Raw genomic sequence first — 15,387 nt, forward strand, 5'->3', positions numbered from 1 at the left:
ATTCCACCCTTTCACTTCAGCACACAGGTGGTACAGCTCCCTTACAAGGGGTAGGAAGAACTCAGGTGAGCTTCAGTCCTCCTCTCATCTTTGGTGACAGCAAAGTGGATGAGAAATTATTAAACAGCTCGTTCAGAAAGCAGTGCCAGCACTTCTCCCAGCCCCAGGGAGAAGCCATACCCTCACCTTCAGCCAAGACAAAGCACAAGGTACCTGAGTAAGCAGGACCTGTGAGGACACAGCAGCAGGTATTTAGATGACAAGTAAATATCTAAGATCCCCATGAAGCTTATCCAGCCTGAGCCACTAAATCTTCAATTCTTGTTTTTAGCTTAGCTAAAAAGATAAAGGAAACTTGGGGGGTGTAGTCAACATGTCACACATCTCAGCCTTGCAGTGACACCAAGTAAAAAGGCAGCATTTGATCAGCAAGTTGTCAGCTCTCTTTGCACAGCAGACACAAGTAGAAGCAAAGAAATGGTGACCCAGCCCTACTGTTCTTTGACAAGATCATATTCAGAGGGAAGGGGTGCAAAGGGAAGAGCCAAGAGTGCATTTATATACCTGTCCTCTTCCTTCTTGCTTCTTCCATCTTTTCATACACCTTGATCTCAGTCCGCAGCGACTGCAGTAACTTCTCACTCTCAGAGATCTGATGTTGCTTTACATTAATTTCTGTCTGTAACCTGTTAGTCCCAAGAAACAGCTGAGTTAAATTCTTTTCTTTTTTTTTCCCAAAATCTAAAATCCATTCCTCTTTCTGTCCATAATGCTTCCCTTGCCTTTTGAATATATCCATGCACCTCATTAATGTTAATGCCTATGGCTAAACACGTGCTTGTCACACTGACAATCTTCTTCTCTAAACGACTGTTTAAATGTGGGCAGAATCAATACCTGTTCAATTCATTACGACTGCTGTAAATCTGACATGTCAGGTATCTGATTTCATCTTCCTTTTGGCAAATTTGTTTTTGCAACTTCTCGTTTTCCTTCTTGATGCACTCATGATCCTCCTGAAGATGCTCAATGATTGCATTCTTTTTAGAAAGAGATTCTCTTAACTTTTCATTTTCCTTTTGTTTATCTGAAACAAGAAGAAACACAAGGTATCTGTAACACCTACTAAGAGCTATGATTTTTAACTAAATGTGCTTTTCCATAGGCTATCAGAAAATAACAGCTGCTACTCTATTATTGTTAATCCCAGCTTGAATGCTTATAGTTGAGCATGGAATTTCAGGGGTGGGGAGAACAGTTAAGTCAGTTTAATAAATGAACTGTGAGTATTTTATTGTTTTCTGATCTGGGATGAGTTGCAGGCTATTCCTGTAAAGCACAGTTTACATTTTTACCTCTGGATCCTTTTGCTAGCATTGCATTCAGAACTTGATTTTGCTTCCTCAGGAAATGTATTTCAGAAGTCAGGGAATTATGCTGCTCAGAGCCATGGATAAAAATGTTTGCAGAACCTATAAATATATACATAAAAGATGATTTATGAGTCATCTCTAGGTCATTAAAGATTAAACTTTCCAGACAAGAACAATTTAAAAAATTGCAGAAAAACATGTTATGAAAGCTATTTCTCCACTATATATTTTGAAGGTTATCACTACAGGCTAAAAGGCAGCTCAGGTTAATGCCAAGTAATCCAAAGCCCTGAGCATCACAAGTACCTCTCATTGCTGGGCAACTATTACCAAAATTGCAGAATTATCCCTGGCAGTCTTTACCTAGCAGCCAATATCCCAATAGGACAAAATGCAGGATTATTTTGTGACATTTGAAAGGCAAACTTTAGGAGGCTTTACCATATATTTTAGCCTTACTCTGCCCATACTCCATTGTATTTAATGAGAGAACAATTGGATTCTACCAACTAATCCATGGAGGTTAATGCAGAAGTAACATAAGCAATCTGGTAATAGACCTCTTACCACACAGTCAAGAGTCACTGTCTTGGTCTCTGATTACAAACTGAGAACACGTTTATGACCACAGGGATGAAGATCCATCCCTCTTAAATTTGTGTATCTAAAATTTAGATAACTGAGCCAGTCTTGATCAGCCATCAATGGCCATGGGGAGAAACAGCCTCTCCAGAGAGCAGCTCACCCCATGTGTCTTCTCCTGTCCTCTCTGTGGGTGAGATGCCCTGTCCTCACCTCCAGGGCCTCCACAAGAACCTCTGGGTAACTTGCACAAACTTAGATGTCTGACTTTTAGAAACATAAGGGTGATGACTCCTACTCTGAGGATCTTCTTGCATTAGTCATATGAATATAAGTGTTAAATCCTGTATCCAGTCAGTCAAATTCCAGCCCATGCAATTCTCATAATGTGCTGTATTTATGTTACTCATCCCCCATTGTGCACTGTTACAGTACAGCCTGGAAAGTGCCACATTCCACTCTCAAGGTGCTGCCTCTGAAATGCAAGTCAAGTAATTGTTATTGCCCTTTACAACCTTCTCATAGTCAGTAAAACACTTCAGGGCCCACTGGAATTAAAAGTATTTTTCAGTTGATTGGTTATCCCAGTATCTCCTATGCTTTAAAGCCTGAGATAACCACAGGAGTGCCAACTATTTGGTTAATAGAGAAACAACCAGCTGGCAAAAAAATTAGCTGAATGTATGAGGAGGATGCCTTTCAGCTCTGCCAGTTCAATTCAATTTGATGTGCTGCACTTCCTCTGAGTAATCTCATTTTATTGTAATCCCAATTGAAGCTTTTACCCACTACCTAACTGGGATGTAGCGTGCCATGATATGCACCTCTTGTCACTACTGAAAGACTCAAAGGCTCCAGAAGTCTGGCACTAATGGCATTTTACTATCTATATGTTAAAGAGTTGAGGCAGCTATGTGAACTCAAAAGGCTTTTTCCTTTCAGACTGTAACAAAGCAATTCAAGTTGAAGTGGCAAGGCTTGATGGTCTCATCTTGATTCTAATTTAATTTATTGCCCATCACCCAGCTTTATCCTATTTGAAAAGTTGTGCTATCACAGTTCTACTGAAAGGCTTTAGAATATAACTAGTAGTTATCTTACATAATAAGGGATAATGTAGAGCCAGTGGTAATAGGGACACAATCCTGCAATTTGACCCACCATTGAGACTACTACTTCTGTGCAGAGCCCTGCTGACATCAATTACACTCTCCACAGAGGCAAAGGTCCACCTAAGCAGAGGAAATTGGAGCATCAGGGCCCACAATTGCAATACACTTGAGTTTTCATTCTGTTTTGTGCTGAAAAAGTGAGTGCTGAAGGAAGCATACCTTGAAGGTTTCAAAGGAAACACTGACTGAAAGAAAGGCATTATTGAAAATCACAGCAAAGAGGAAGAAAATATTCATTCCAGGTAAAGCAAAATAAAGGCATGAAAAGCTGAAGGGAAGTCTGAGTAGACAGAGTTACTTATGGGTTAAAAAAGCAAACACCCCCCTATTTTAATGTTACCTGACATTAACAACATTTGAAACCTGGGAAACTCAAAATTAAACCTTTGATTTTATTTTGAAGCCTAACATTTGAAATGATTGAAGCAATTATTTTAGTTCTACTTGCACTGCAAACCTCAGCTCTACAGGAATGATGTAGTCATTACCAGCACTCGAGTCATTTATAGAATACTTGGAAGCCCAGAGGCATTTAAACACTTAGAGAATCCAAATATTAAAAGTAACATGGCAAAAATAGTGGGCAGATGTGTGTATGTACATCCATATAATATTTATTATACAATTAAATTTATGCAACAACTTTAGTTGAACAAACGATCCAATATCATGAATTTAGCAGGCTCTCATCAACAATTAAGTATGTTACAACTTGGCTTTGTGTTTTAAAGGAAAACAAACTAAGGTTAAAGTAAAAATATTGAATACATGGAATCAAAGAGTGGTTTGGGTTGGAAGAGACCTTAAAGCTCACCTCGTTCCCTCCCCTGCCATGGGCAGGGGCACCTCCCACCAGACCAGGTTGCTCCAAGCCCCATCCAACCTGGTCTTGGACACTTCCAGGGATGGGGCAGCCACAGCTTCTCTGGGCACCCTGTGCCAGGGCCTCATCACCCTCATTATTAGGATTTCTTCCTAATATCTAATTTAAACCTACCATCCTTCAGCTTAAGGCCACTCCCTCTCATCCTATCACCCCATGCCCTTGTGAATCTCCCTCAGCTTCACTTGGCAACTTCTTTTTACACTGAAAATCAAAGAAATCTCATCTATTAGGAAAAAAGAAGCACCATTAGTTGAAGGGAGCATGATCTTGTGAAAGAGATCTTCCGTACAGAGAGAAACATGAAGAACTAAAAGTACATAGTAAGAAAAAGGACCGGTTCTAACAGGTAGTTGTTTTTTCCTTTACTTTTCCAAATTCCTCCTCCATGCATTGGTAGATGTGCTAAGGCAACAACAAGACAGATGGAAGGCATAAGACAGTTTATAAAGAAAATATACTTTCACTGCATTAATGGATGCCCTTGCCAGAATCTTTATGAAGCTGTAAAAGAGTTGGAAGTGTTTCAGTGTGGTTATTTCATGAGCACAGAATGCCATTCCAGCAGTGTAAATACTTCATGGATGAAATGGATGCTTTTTATCCACCTTTCCATCACTGTAAATTATCCCTGAAAGCAAACTGCCATGTGCAGGTTGCCTCCATTTAAACAACAACAGAAATGGATCACGGGGTGATGTAAAGCATAATGAATCTAATGTCAGTATTAGTGAAACTGAGGAAAAGGAAAGTATGTCTGTATTTATTGCCTGCTTCCAGTCTGAGTAATATTGCATATTAATCATTTACTCTGTGGGGGGAATGTGGGAAGGAAAGTGAGAGCAAAGTGTAGGGATATACAGGTATGGGGTGCTTCAGAAGGTGCTTCAGAAGGCTGGCTACCTCCTTGTGGAAAATTTTAAACACACCTCAGAGCTTGGCTTTCAGAGATGTTGAACACCAGCAGCAGAGAGCACTGACTCCCAATCTGCATACCTATTTTTAGCATTTTTCATCCACTGCTTTATTTTAGAGTTTGGAATTAAAACCAACCCTGTGTTAAAATTTCCATCAGTTGCTTGTCAGGTACTTCTCATTAAATCACGGTGGTATTTTGTCCAGGACACATTTATCCCACCAAACAACTCCAATGACAGGCTGGCACAGCCTAAGCTCTCTCTGACAGGCATTCTGTCCCTGTGTGTAAACACAAGCTGGCTTTGAAGGAGCCAGAAAATTCCAGGGAAGGCACGTCCAGCAGTCCTGTTGTGCTGACCACCCCAGATATACATGGCATAGGTGCAGGAAAGCAAATTCCACACAATTCCTTCTTTGGATCAATAGCAGCAAAGTAATTTAGAGCAAAGCACCTTCTTGTCTATTCGGAGAGAAAAGTTCATGCTGAAATTATGTTGATAAAATGGGCTTCCTCTCCTGCAACTGTCCCTGGCTGGACATGGCTGAGAAATAAAAGAGGACATCCTAAAATACAACAACATGGAAATAATAATGATATCCCAAAGGCACAAAAATAAAAAGAAGAAAAAAGCAGGCTGTTTGCTGCTAACAGAACTAGAAGGGTCTTTTAATTCTCTGTATGAAATTCAACCACAGCACCATCAAATATCATAAAACTCTCTGGCAATCCCACTCTCTGAGCAATCTGTGCAAGTGCAGGTTTGAGGCTCTGTGGTGTACGTGTATCCCATAAAAGGTTTGTGCATCACTACTGGGTACACTTCCAGCACTGGACTCAAGGAAAAGGCAAATCAGATCTGTATTTATGCCACTCCACAGGCAGTGTGGGAAAGGTGTGTCTGCTGGCAGAGCCCAGGATGCAGCAGGACTCAAAGAAAGGCACATCATTTTAAGGGGTGGGGTTATTAATAAAACCACACAAAACATTTCCAGTGGCATTGGATCCCTCAGGAGAGGTGGACTTTATTTCTCTCAAAATAAATCCTTACCTTGATCTAGTTCCTTGTCTGTTACTTGTCTCTCAAGCTGCTTCCTCAGTCTCTCATTAGTTTTTATGGAGTATTCTAAACGCTGTCTCAGGATTCTAATTTCTTGCAGATGCTCCATTAATAACTCTAAATAAAGCAGGAGACCACTTCTTATTTACAGCAAATGATTGCATTCTTTTACACTGTGTACTGCTGTCAAATCTAATGGGTGTTAATATTAAAAGATAATATAGAGCTATTAAAAAGGCAGATATTAAATATGTGACTCCACAACAGTCTTTTTATGTAGAGTGCTCAAGCCATGCATTTAGTGACAACTCCTACTCTACATTTTAACTTAAACAATATTCCAGTTTTAAAGCTCTTCACATTTCTTCTTCCTACAAAACTGGGGTAGATAATAATTTTATCTAGTTAAACATTCCCTGTACTGAGAAATGAATTCAAACTCTGCAGTGCAGCTCCACATTCCGGCTCAACACACCAATCATACACATTTTTCCTTACAACAATAGGAAGCTCCCAGAGCAACTCAGACAGAAATTTGACTTTGACTTACACAATGCATACCACAATAAATAAATCTGTTGAATCAAGTTTCATTACTGTACCTTTTCCTTCTTGCTTTGCCATTCTACCATTTTTCTTCCATTGGCTGCAAGTTTCAGCTTTCCCCAGGAACTGATCTGTTCTACCTGTCACTGTCTGATTTGTCAGTTTATCCATGTCACACACTCCTGGTTTACTCTGCAGTATTTCTCCCTGAGCAGTAGGTGCCAGCTCAGACATTAAATTTTCATCGCTGCCGATAAAGTACTGCAAGCATCACTTGTGCTCAGTGAAACTATCCAGGTCAAACATGACACCACTTATTAATTATGCAGCACTGAACAATTCTTGAGGAAACACAACACTGGCTTCTATAAAATAGGAAAATCTCTCTTTTTCAACATAATAATCCCTTGACAATTGTCTATTTTCCCCCTATAACCCGTCTATTTAAGGACTGTCTGGAGCACTGTAAAAGCTGAGAGCCTAAAACAACAAAGACTCCAACGATCCCCGTTCATTCTGCCTCAAACAGGAGGCAGTTCAGATCCCTGCCATCTCTGTGTGCCTTATCACTGGAATTGCAATGATTATGCGAGGAACTGGAAGGCTGAAGCAGAAAAACATTCTTCATTATTTCTTAATTAGTTCCCTTGTGTGTTATTTATCAGCTTTTCCCAATATCCAGCGGATCTTCAGTGGGAAAAACATTACCTGGGGGGAACTTGCTTGGCAGTGTGCTGTGCTGGCCTTGCAGGTCACGCCTGTGCTCAGGGGAGCCAAGGGGAGACTTCTCTGACAAATCAAGGTCAGACAAGCTATGAAGAGCAGATGGTCCAGGGGACTCCTCCTGCAGCTGCTGGTACATCGTGGCGTTCTTCTCGTTATCCCTTTTGTGCCAAACAAAATGGTTTAAAATATAAAACACTGTTTTATGACTTTAGAAGCACAGGCAGAGGGTACAGTGTCAAATTTACAGGTAAAGCAAGTGAGTTTATGAGACAGGATGTTACAAACCATGACACATCAGGGGTTGTATCAAGACTGAAATTGAGAACTCAGAGAAGTCAGCAGGAATAATCACTGGATCTCCAGCTTACTTTGTATTTTCCTGCACCAGGTATTCACCTTTGTGTTTAGGGGACCTCAAGCTGCCTTGAACAGGCAGCTGAGGGTTTCTGCAGCATAGAAGAATCCCAGGCTGGCATAAAACCAACACATGCAGCACAGCAACACCTGCTCTCTTCACCTTCAGCTAAGGGGTCCTTGAGAATGAACCTCAGCAGAGCTGCAGTTCAGAGACCTGAGCCAGTCCCAGGGTCATGGGGACACACAGGGAGCTCACTGTCCCTCCTGGCAACCAGGACAACGTGGGAACATTCACCACGGTGGACCATGGCACATGTTTTGTTTGTTCATCCAAGCAACAATCCTGGTAGTATGATGTTTCTCTTTCAGTACCTCAGCTTCTTGTTAAGAAGTGGGGAAAAAAGCCTTAGTTTGTTTTCGATGGATATTTTATTAACAAAATGGATATTAATGAGCAAAGCCCTGCCAAAAAACAAAACAGTGGAAGCTGTGCTACAAAACATGGAGCATTCTTATCAACCTAGGAAAGAACCAGATATTTACTAAACATTCAGTTGCACCCTTACCTTTGAGCTAATTCATAAAGTATAGTAACTTCTGTTCCTATTGATTCTCCTGCAAAGCAAAAACAGTTGATTAAACACACATACTGAGAATTACAATTTTTTTCTCCTCCATCTTACTCTATTTAAATACAGAATGGCAAATTAATGAGAAATTAGAGAAGTCAACAGATATTAACACATTGTGTATTAATGTCAAATGTTGTACTTGAGTAAAACTATTTACAGCTCAGCAACAAAGCAATATCTTGCTGTGGAGCTCAAAAAAAATTATTAGGGACCACAGGTGCCAGATTTTACAGCTTTGGTGTTTTAGTTAGCCTGTAGATGTGAAATAATTATCCTGTATGCAAAGGGATTAAGGGTAAATGTTTCAGTAAAAAATTACATAAATAAAATTACATAAAACCAATTCCATTGCACTTGGATTTTGTCCACCCAGAGTCATGTTAACCAGTTATTCTTAATAAAGGGGCACACAATTCAGTGCCAGAGACCTGGACTCAAGACACTGATTTGAATAAGAAAATAAGAGTTTTGTAGTGTCACCTTGGCTTCCAAGACTTTGAAGTTTTTGTGCAATTAAGCAAAAGTGGCAGGTAGAGTTGCACAGCTGAAATTTCAGGGGAATGAACTGAAGGTCAGGATTGGAAATGCAGAGACAGACGGTTGTTTATGCTGCTTCTTTACAGTCAATTCTTAGTACACTGGATGTTCTTTACAACCCTACAAACATCATTTTATTTTAATGGGTGATTCAATGCAACACCATTGTGTTAGATATATTGAATTGTCTCGGTTGTCAGAGACTTTTCATAGTATATAGGATACCATCTGTTGGCTTAAAGGCATTTAATGTTTATTCACTACAGACTTCTCATTTGTAATGCAAGGAATCTCTGTAGCCACGGAAATCGTTGAATACACTCAATCTTTTATCACTCTGCTATGACACACTGGCTGTAATACCTTTTTCTCATATACAGCTGCTTTATATGAGCAATCAAAACTGCAACATGCTGCTGAGATCTTTAATGAAAGGCAGAGCACAGATCATGGTATGGTGGCCCTGAATGGGGCTGAACAAAGTCATCTTCAGAGGCAATTCCAGGAGGATGTAGGGGTCAGGGGCCCTATTTCAGGTGCCTCAAGTGTTTTGCTGAAGATGTCAGTTTTGCAGCTGGTTGTTTGGGTCAGCAAGAGCAACACTTGTGATGCCAGGAAAAGGTTTTTCTTGCTGAATTACTCACGGTAACATCCCTTTTCCATCACTCTCCTGCTCACTTTCTTCAAGCTACAGACTGAAGGCAAGATGCAGGATATAATCTTCCTTCAGGTGACCAATGTCAATTTTGAGGCTCATTTTCCCAAACATGGTTGCATTTTAGCTATTTGTTATGAAAGACAGTGTGCATTTCCTAACCAGTCAGACTATCAGGCAGCAAGATTAAGCTCCCTTAGGAAAATCATGGAATAATTTAGGTTGAAAAAGACCTCTTAGACCGTTGAGTCCAACAGTTACCCCAGCACTGCCAAGCCCAGCACTAACAATGTCCCCAGGTGTCTTCCAACAGAGTCAGCTACAGGTAACAAAACTTTTAGCAAACTAATTATAACCACTATATTTTGGACAGTTAAAATATGCTTGTGTTAAGATAAACAACTTCAAACAGCAGGTGTCAATAAAGAGCACAACTAACAAAATTCAGTCATGGAGTAACAGCCACAACCTAAAACACAAGAAGTTCCACCTCAAGATGGGGAAGAACTTTCCGTAGAGGGTGGCAGAGCTCTGCAACAGCTGCCCAGGGAGGGGGTGGAGTCTCCCCACTGAAGACATGTTCCTGTGTCACCCTGCCTGGGCTGGGGTTGGACTGGATGATCTCCAGAGCGCCCTTCCAACCCCAATGACTCCATGATTCTTGTTGGAGCACAACTACGTTCCAAGACAGTCCTCCCTATAAACCATCTCAAAGCAACAAAGAGCAAGGTTTCCCTTCCACTAAAAGCAAAGTCCTTCCCATTTCAAGAACACAAATATATGTGACAATAAGCACAAAATATTGCTACTCACCATAGAGGAACTTCATTTCCAGCTTCTCAAACAACAGCACACTTTGATTCAGCTGCTCACGGAATCCTTCAGCAACATAATAATCAACATCACTGGCTTGAAGCAGCTCCTCAAAGGCTTTAACCAGCCTTGTCAGGTGCTGGTGGTAAGTGACACAGCCACAGCGGATCTCTTTGATTTGTTGGCATTGGAAGGAGAGTTCTCGAGCTTGTGAATGAACTAATGAATCATATCTGCGAAAATGAAATTATCTGTAAAGCAATTTCCTGACCATAAACGGCATTTAAATATAAATAAAAAGCGAATTAAACTTATATTCCTAAATTATAATTTTATGGACTCAATTTGCTTTTTAAAATGCTTTTACAGCCTCAATGAGAGATGCATTGCCTCTAATTGTTGAGTTTTGTATTTATGGGCTTAACTTGTGGGTTATTCTCCTTCATTTAACTGCTTAATTTATAAGATGGGCTAAAACTAAGGGAATGACTCAATGGCCTGGTTGGAAAGAACCTGGATGGCAGCAAAGGTGCCAAATCAAGACAAATAAGAGTGAATACATGAAAAGAATTTTTAATAATAGACATATTTTTCCTGACTGATGTTGTTGGGTTTTTTCAGGGTGGGTTTCTTGGTGCTTTGTGGGTTTTCTCTTAACTCACTATGGAAGAAGAGAGCTGTCCTTTCTGAAATTCTATGTATTTCCTTGCAAAAGCACAATAATGGACTTTCTGAACTGATAGTTTCACTCAGTTTGAAAATTCTGTACATGTTTGTTCTGTATGTTTATTACCAGAGACATGACCATGACAATGACTGTAGGGTCCAAACTCCTGCAATCCACAATCCAGGATATAAATTTCAACTCAACTGAATTCATTCATTGAATTTACACTTGTAAATATAGACATCCCCTTTATACTGCCACTGTCTGTACCACAAGTAGAGCTCTTTCTACAGGATCATACACTAGTGGAGAGAAAAATAGAGAGGATCTGAAAAGATGCAGGGATCAACCAAAATCTCTGATGCTCTGGGTTGTTATAGAATTTTTATTGTCACTTGTATACAAAATAATTCATTTTTGGGTCTGTCACTGGTGACTCCTGATGTTGTCCTAGACAGTGGCCATAAAAACCTCACAGTGATCCATACTGTCTCATTGCTTAATTTACAGTTAGAGCTTCCTTTGTAAAATGGATGAGGTATATTTTCAAGGCATGTAAATTTATATGGACTATGTAACACGATTGTATTTTACAGCAGCAAGGCCCAAATACATAACAGTCCATGTAGGTGGTTGCTCAATGTCTCCAAGTATTTCTATTCAAGCATTTGGAAGAAAGCCACAAGGCTGAATCCCTTTCTTTGTTACACTTCCTGGCATTCTACAGGCCCTCAGGACAATAACAACATTAAAAGGGGGAAAAAGTGGGGTGGATGTTAGAAAAGGCTCACTCTTATGAGCCCCCATTCCATGTCTGTGATAAGTAGCCAAAATGCTGCCCCTAGTCTTATCACAAGAGTGATACTTTCCAGCCTCCCATAAATGATTTTCCAGCTTATGAGCTTATGCTGTAACATTTCCTTCATTAATTGCTATATATATCCACTTTCCCATCCCTCCTAGGAAGGCACTATGGCCCTCAACTGCAAAATGAATGGGAACTGGAGCGTAAACGTCTTATTTTACACATCAAGTCTGGTCACAGGAACAGAAGGGCCAGCAGGGATGTGCCAGCCAATTGCCCATGGAAACATTTCTGTCTTAAATGGAATGTTCCATTTTCCTACACTTGTCACCTGAAAAAACCCTGAGTGATGCAAAACTGGGTGTCTTTCAGCAAAGAGACTTGTGGACTGAGGTGTGGGCAGAGACAAAGGTGTGTGGCACAGGATGGTCACAGGTGATGACATGAACTTATCAGGAGCAGTTCTGTGGTAGAGAAATATTGTTTTGTGATTCAAGGTGCTGTTTAACTAAACATTTCAGTTAATTGATGGTAATGTGGGTGAAATTTAGCCTTTACTATCACACACGCCCATGTGAATAAAATTATCTTCATATTATGTTCCTATGCTATTTGCTATTGCTGTTTATAAAATACAACCTGAAACAGACACAGGTTTACTCACTTGGATGGTGATATTTCTCCCAGTTTGTTCTGAAGATGATACCCTTCATGAAGATGCATATTTGCAACTTGCTCTTTCTCAAGTTCTCCCTCATTTTCCAAGAGTAGTTCCTTAAGGTTTTGTGTTGCCCATGTATCAGCTGCTTTTGAAGACTCTGAGTTCCCATTTTCAGCATGGATCTCATAATCCAGCTGATGGACACCAGAACATGCTTTGATTTCTTGCACAGCTGTGCCTGGCACTTGTGCTCCAAACCCTTCCACAGCCAAGGCTGAATCCCTCACAACCTCACCAGGAACACCACTGAACACAGGATAGGCAGAGCTCTGCAACTGAACCAGGAACAGTTTGTACTTTTCAAGCTCAGACTCCATATTCTTAATTCTTTGTTTCAGTTCTTCTATATCATCTGTGGCTTCACAGTCATCGAGTGCATCTGAACTTGTTCCACTCCCCTTGCAGGAACGTGGGCGCTCGGAGCCCGAACGTGCCATGGCTGAGTCACTGTCCTCGTGTCCCTTGGGATAAACCCCCCCTTCCATCTCTTTTAAGGAACTCTGGATATTCCCATTGCTAATGTTGTGATGATTTTCCATTTCTGAAAAACAGGAGGTTTGTGAGTGAATATTAATATTTCTATAACTGACATTCAGTTCTTAATAGCACCAGAATGAATTCATTTAATTCCACAATAGCACAATAAAAATGCAGATAATTACCAGCTATACAATATTAGTTTGAGACTTTTGACTCCTTTCTTTGATTTGTTCATTAATTCAGTAATTCAACCCCTTATCGCCTTTCAAATAAACAATAGTCAAAATACACCCACTTTCTTTTCCCAAGTGACTGGAAGTTCCTTTTGCCATATGCTGTCCTGAATGAGACACCAATGAAGCCCAGACTCTCCCAGCCACAAAGATACAACCTCAAACATGAAGCACTGAGACTTCAAAGAACTTTACATTGTTCTTCCTAAAGCTCCTAATTAAATATTCTTCTTCACTTCAAAAATCTATACAAAAGCAATTGGAGCATAAAGTCAGTGGAATTTTAAAAAGATTATCAACAAAATAGTAAAATTTGCAGAAGAGGCTTTAATAACTTCTTTTTAAAAGGTTGCTCTAAAAAAAATCCATTAAAGTGTTTGGTGTTAAAGGTTTTACTGGCACACATTTGACATGCACATCACATCCCTCAGGTGACTTTGCCATTCCTATGTAATGCAATCACTCCAGATTCAGCCCAATAAAAGTCATATATTCCTACATATAATCCATGTTTATACTTGTGTGCATGTTGAGAGCTGTATGTGTAAGTAGCTAGCAAAATGATTACTTTCTAGTTACCACTAAATTAAATTTTCCCCCTCTATTAGTTCTGCAAAAGATCACTATGAATTAGAACTTCCCTTTTGGGAGTCATTCATTGATCTTTCAGAGGTCTTAATACTTCAGATTGGTTTCCATGGAGAATTTGAATGCCCAGGTTCAAGCTCTAAATCAGCACAAAATCTCAGGGGGGGCAGCTCTATATGAAGGCCTAAGTCAAGTTCAAGCACAAAAGAATAAAAATAAATATAACCTCAAAGCCAGAATAAAAATGAAGCTGTGAGACTGGAATATGAACTTTGCCCAGACAAGCTGTGGCTGCCCCATCCCTGGAAGAGTCCAAGGCCTGGTTGGACAGGGCTTGGAGCAACCTGGGAGAGTGGAAGGTATCCAAGGGCAGGGGGTTGAAATGGGATCTTTAAGGTCCCTTCCAACCCAAACTGGTTTGTGTCTCTATGCAACACAACATTCATCAGCTTCTCCTTCTTCTCCACCAGTTGGTTGCTGCAGTAACACAGATGTCAAAAACCCCAAATACTCGGTGAACTCAAACTCTGAAATCCGGATCCCATGCAAACATTCCAGATAACCAACAGAGAAAATAAAACCAGATATTAAGGGAGAAATATTTCAGATTAGAGCAATGGCTGTAGTTTTAATGAACCAGTGCCCTTTAATTAAATGAGAACTAATAAGCTCTCTGTGCATATGTGGCCACCCATGGAGCATGACCCTGCACACCAAAGGAGCACAGTTTGGGCCATACCCTCTCTACTCTGTACAGTGTTAATCAGGTTATTCAAGCCCTTCCAAGAAAGACTAATGCATGATGCAGAAACATGAAACACACACTATTAAGCCTATTTATATTTTCATTAAACTATTCCATTAGGTTTCAACCTAATTGAATGCCTTCAAATAACTCAGATAAGCAAAATTCTATCATTCAGTTGCCTCAATCCAATAGTTCAGAACCAGATGCAGAAGCAATAAGTAACAAACATTTAATTCAGAAGAGAGTTCAGAAGTGAGGACATTAGCAACAGAGATCAGAGTCAGGCATACAACTCATTATTTTTACTGGAAACCAGACTCATAAATCCCTATGGCCATTATGAAAGCACAACCCTGAAAGACCACTTGGATCCTTGGAGCAATTAATCCATACTGGCTAAGAAAATGAGATTTAAAACCCACAAGTAAGAGCAAGGGAGATGATTACCTGCAGCAATTTACCATTTTGTACAACTCAGAGGAAACAAGGATTTTAAAATTTTCTTTTTTCTTATACTGTACCATAAAAATTCTCTACCTTGACAGTTTTGCTGATTTTTGTCCACCACATATCCATTCTTGTCCCCTGCACCTGGATCAACACCTTGCAATTCCACCTGGATCTCACTATTCTCCAGTTTGAGCAGTGAATCAACTGGGGAACAGTGGGGGAAGGTAAAACAGAAGTCAGTAAGTGACTGAAAAAAAATTAAGTGGAGATAGTTAAAAAAAGCCCCAAACCAGAAACTAAACAACCAAACCACACCACAAAAAAAAAAACAAAAAGCAAAAAAAAACCCACCTCACAAATCCCAACCTGGTTCTCTGACAATTTGGAACAGGAAAATCTTTGTTGGTCATAGGAAACAGTGCTTTTAAAATATTTGAACTAAT

General features: G+C 40.0%; 1 protein-coding gene across 4 annotated transcripts in view; it reads right to left on the reverse strand.

The window, feature by feature from the left end:
- Nucleotides 1-15,387, reverse strand: part of CDK5RAP2 (CDK5 regulatory subunit associated protein 2) — a 70,303-nt gene that overhangs the window by 11,782 nt on the left and 43,134 nt on the right. For 3 of the 4 annotated variants that reach the window (XM_071574297.1, XM_071574296.1, XM_071574299.1), the window contains 9 exons: nucleotides 15,032-15,148; nucleotides 12,389-12,986; nucleotides 10,253-10,485; nucleotides 8,182-8,230; nucleotides 7,241-7,416; nucleotides 5,978-6,103; nucleotides 1,356-1,472; nucleotides 898-1,087; nucleotides 565-686 (listed from right to left, as the gene is read on the reverse strand). In XM_071574297.1, the coding sequence (XP_071430398.1) occupies nucleotides 565-686; nucleotides 898-1,087; nucleotides 1,356-1,472; nucleotides 5,978-6,103; nucleotides 7,241-7,416; nucleotides 8,182-8,230; nucleotides 10,253-10,485; nucleotides 12,389-12,986; nucleotides 15,032-15,148 (1,728 nt within the window). The remainder of the gene's footprint in view (nucleotides 1-564; nucleotides 687-897; nucleotides 1,088-1,355; nucleotides 1,473-5,977; nucleotides 6,104-7,240; nucleotides 7,417-8,181; nucleotides 8,231-10,252; nucleotides 10,486-12,388; nucleotides 12,987-15,031; nucleotides 15,149-15,387) is intronic. The other variant, XM_071574298.1, reaches the window with a different exon arrangement.

Source organism: Pithys albifrons, chromosome 20 (genome assembly GCF_047495875.1).
Source record: "Pithys albifrons albifrons isolate INPA30051 chromosome 20, PitAlb_v1, whole genome shotgun sequence".
NCBI lineage: Eukaryota > Metazoa > Chordata > Aves > Passeriformes > Thamnophilidae > Pithys > Pithys albifrons.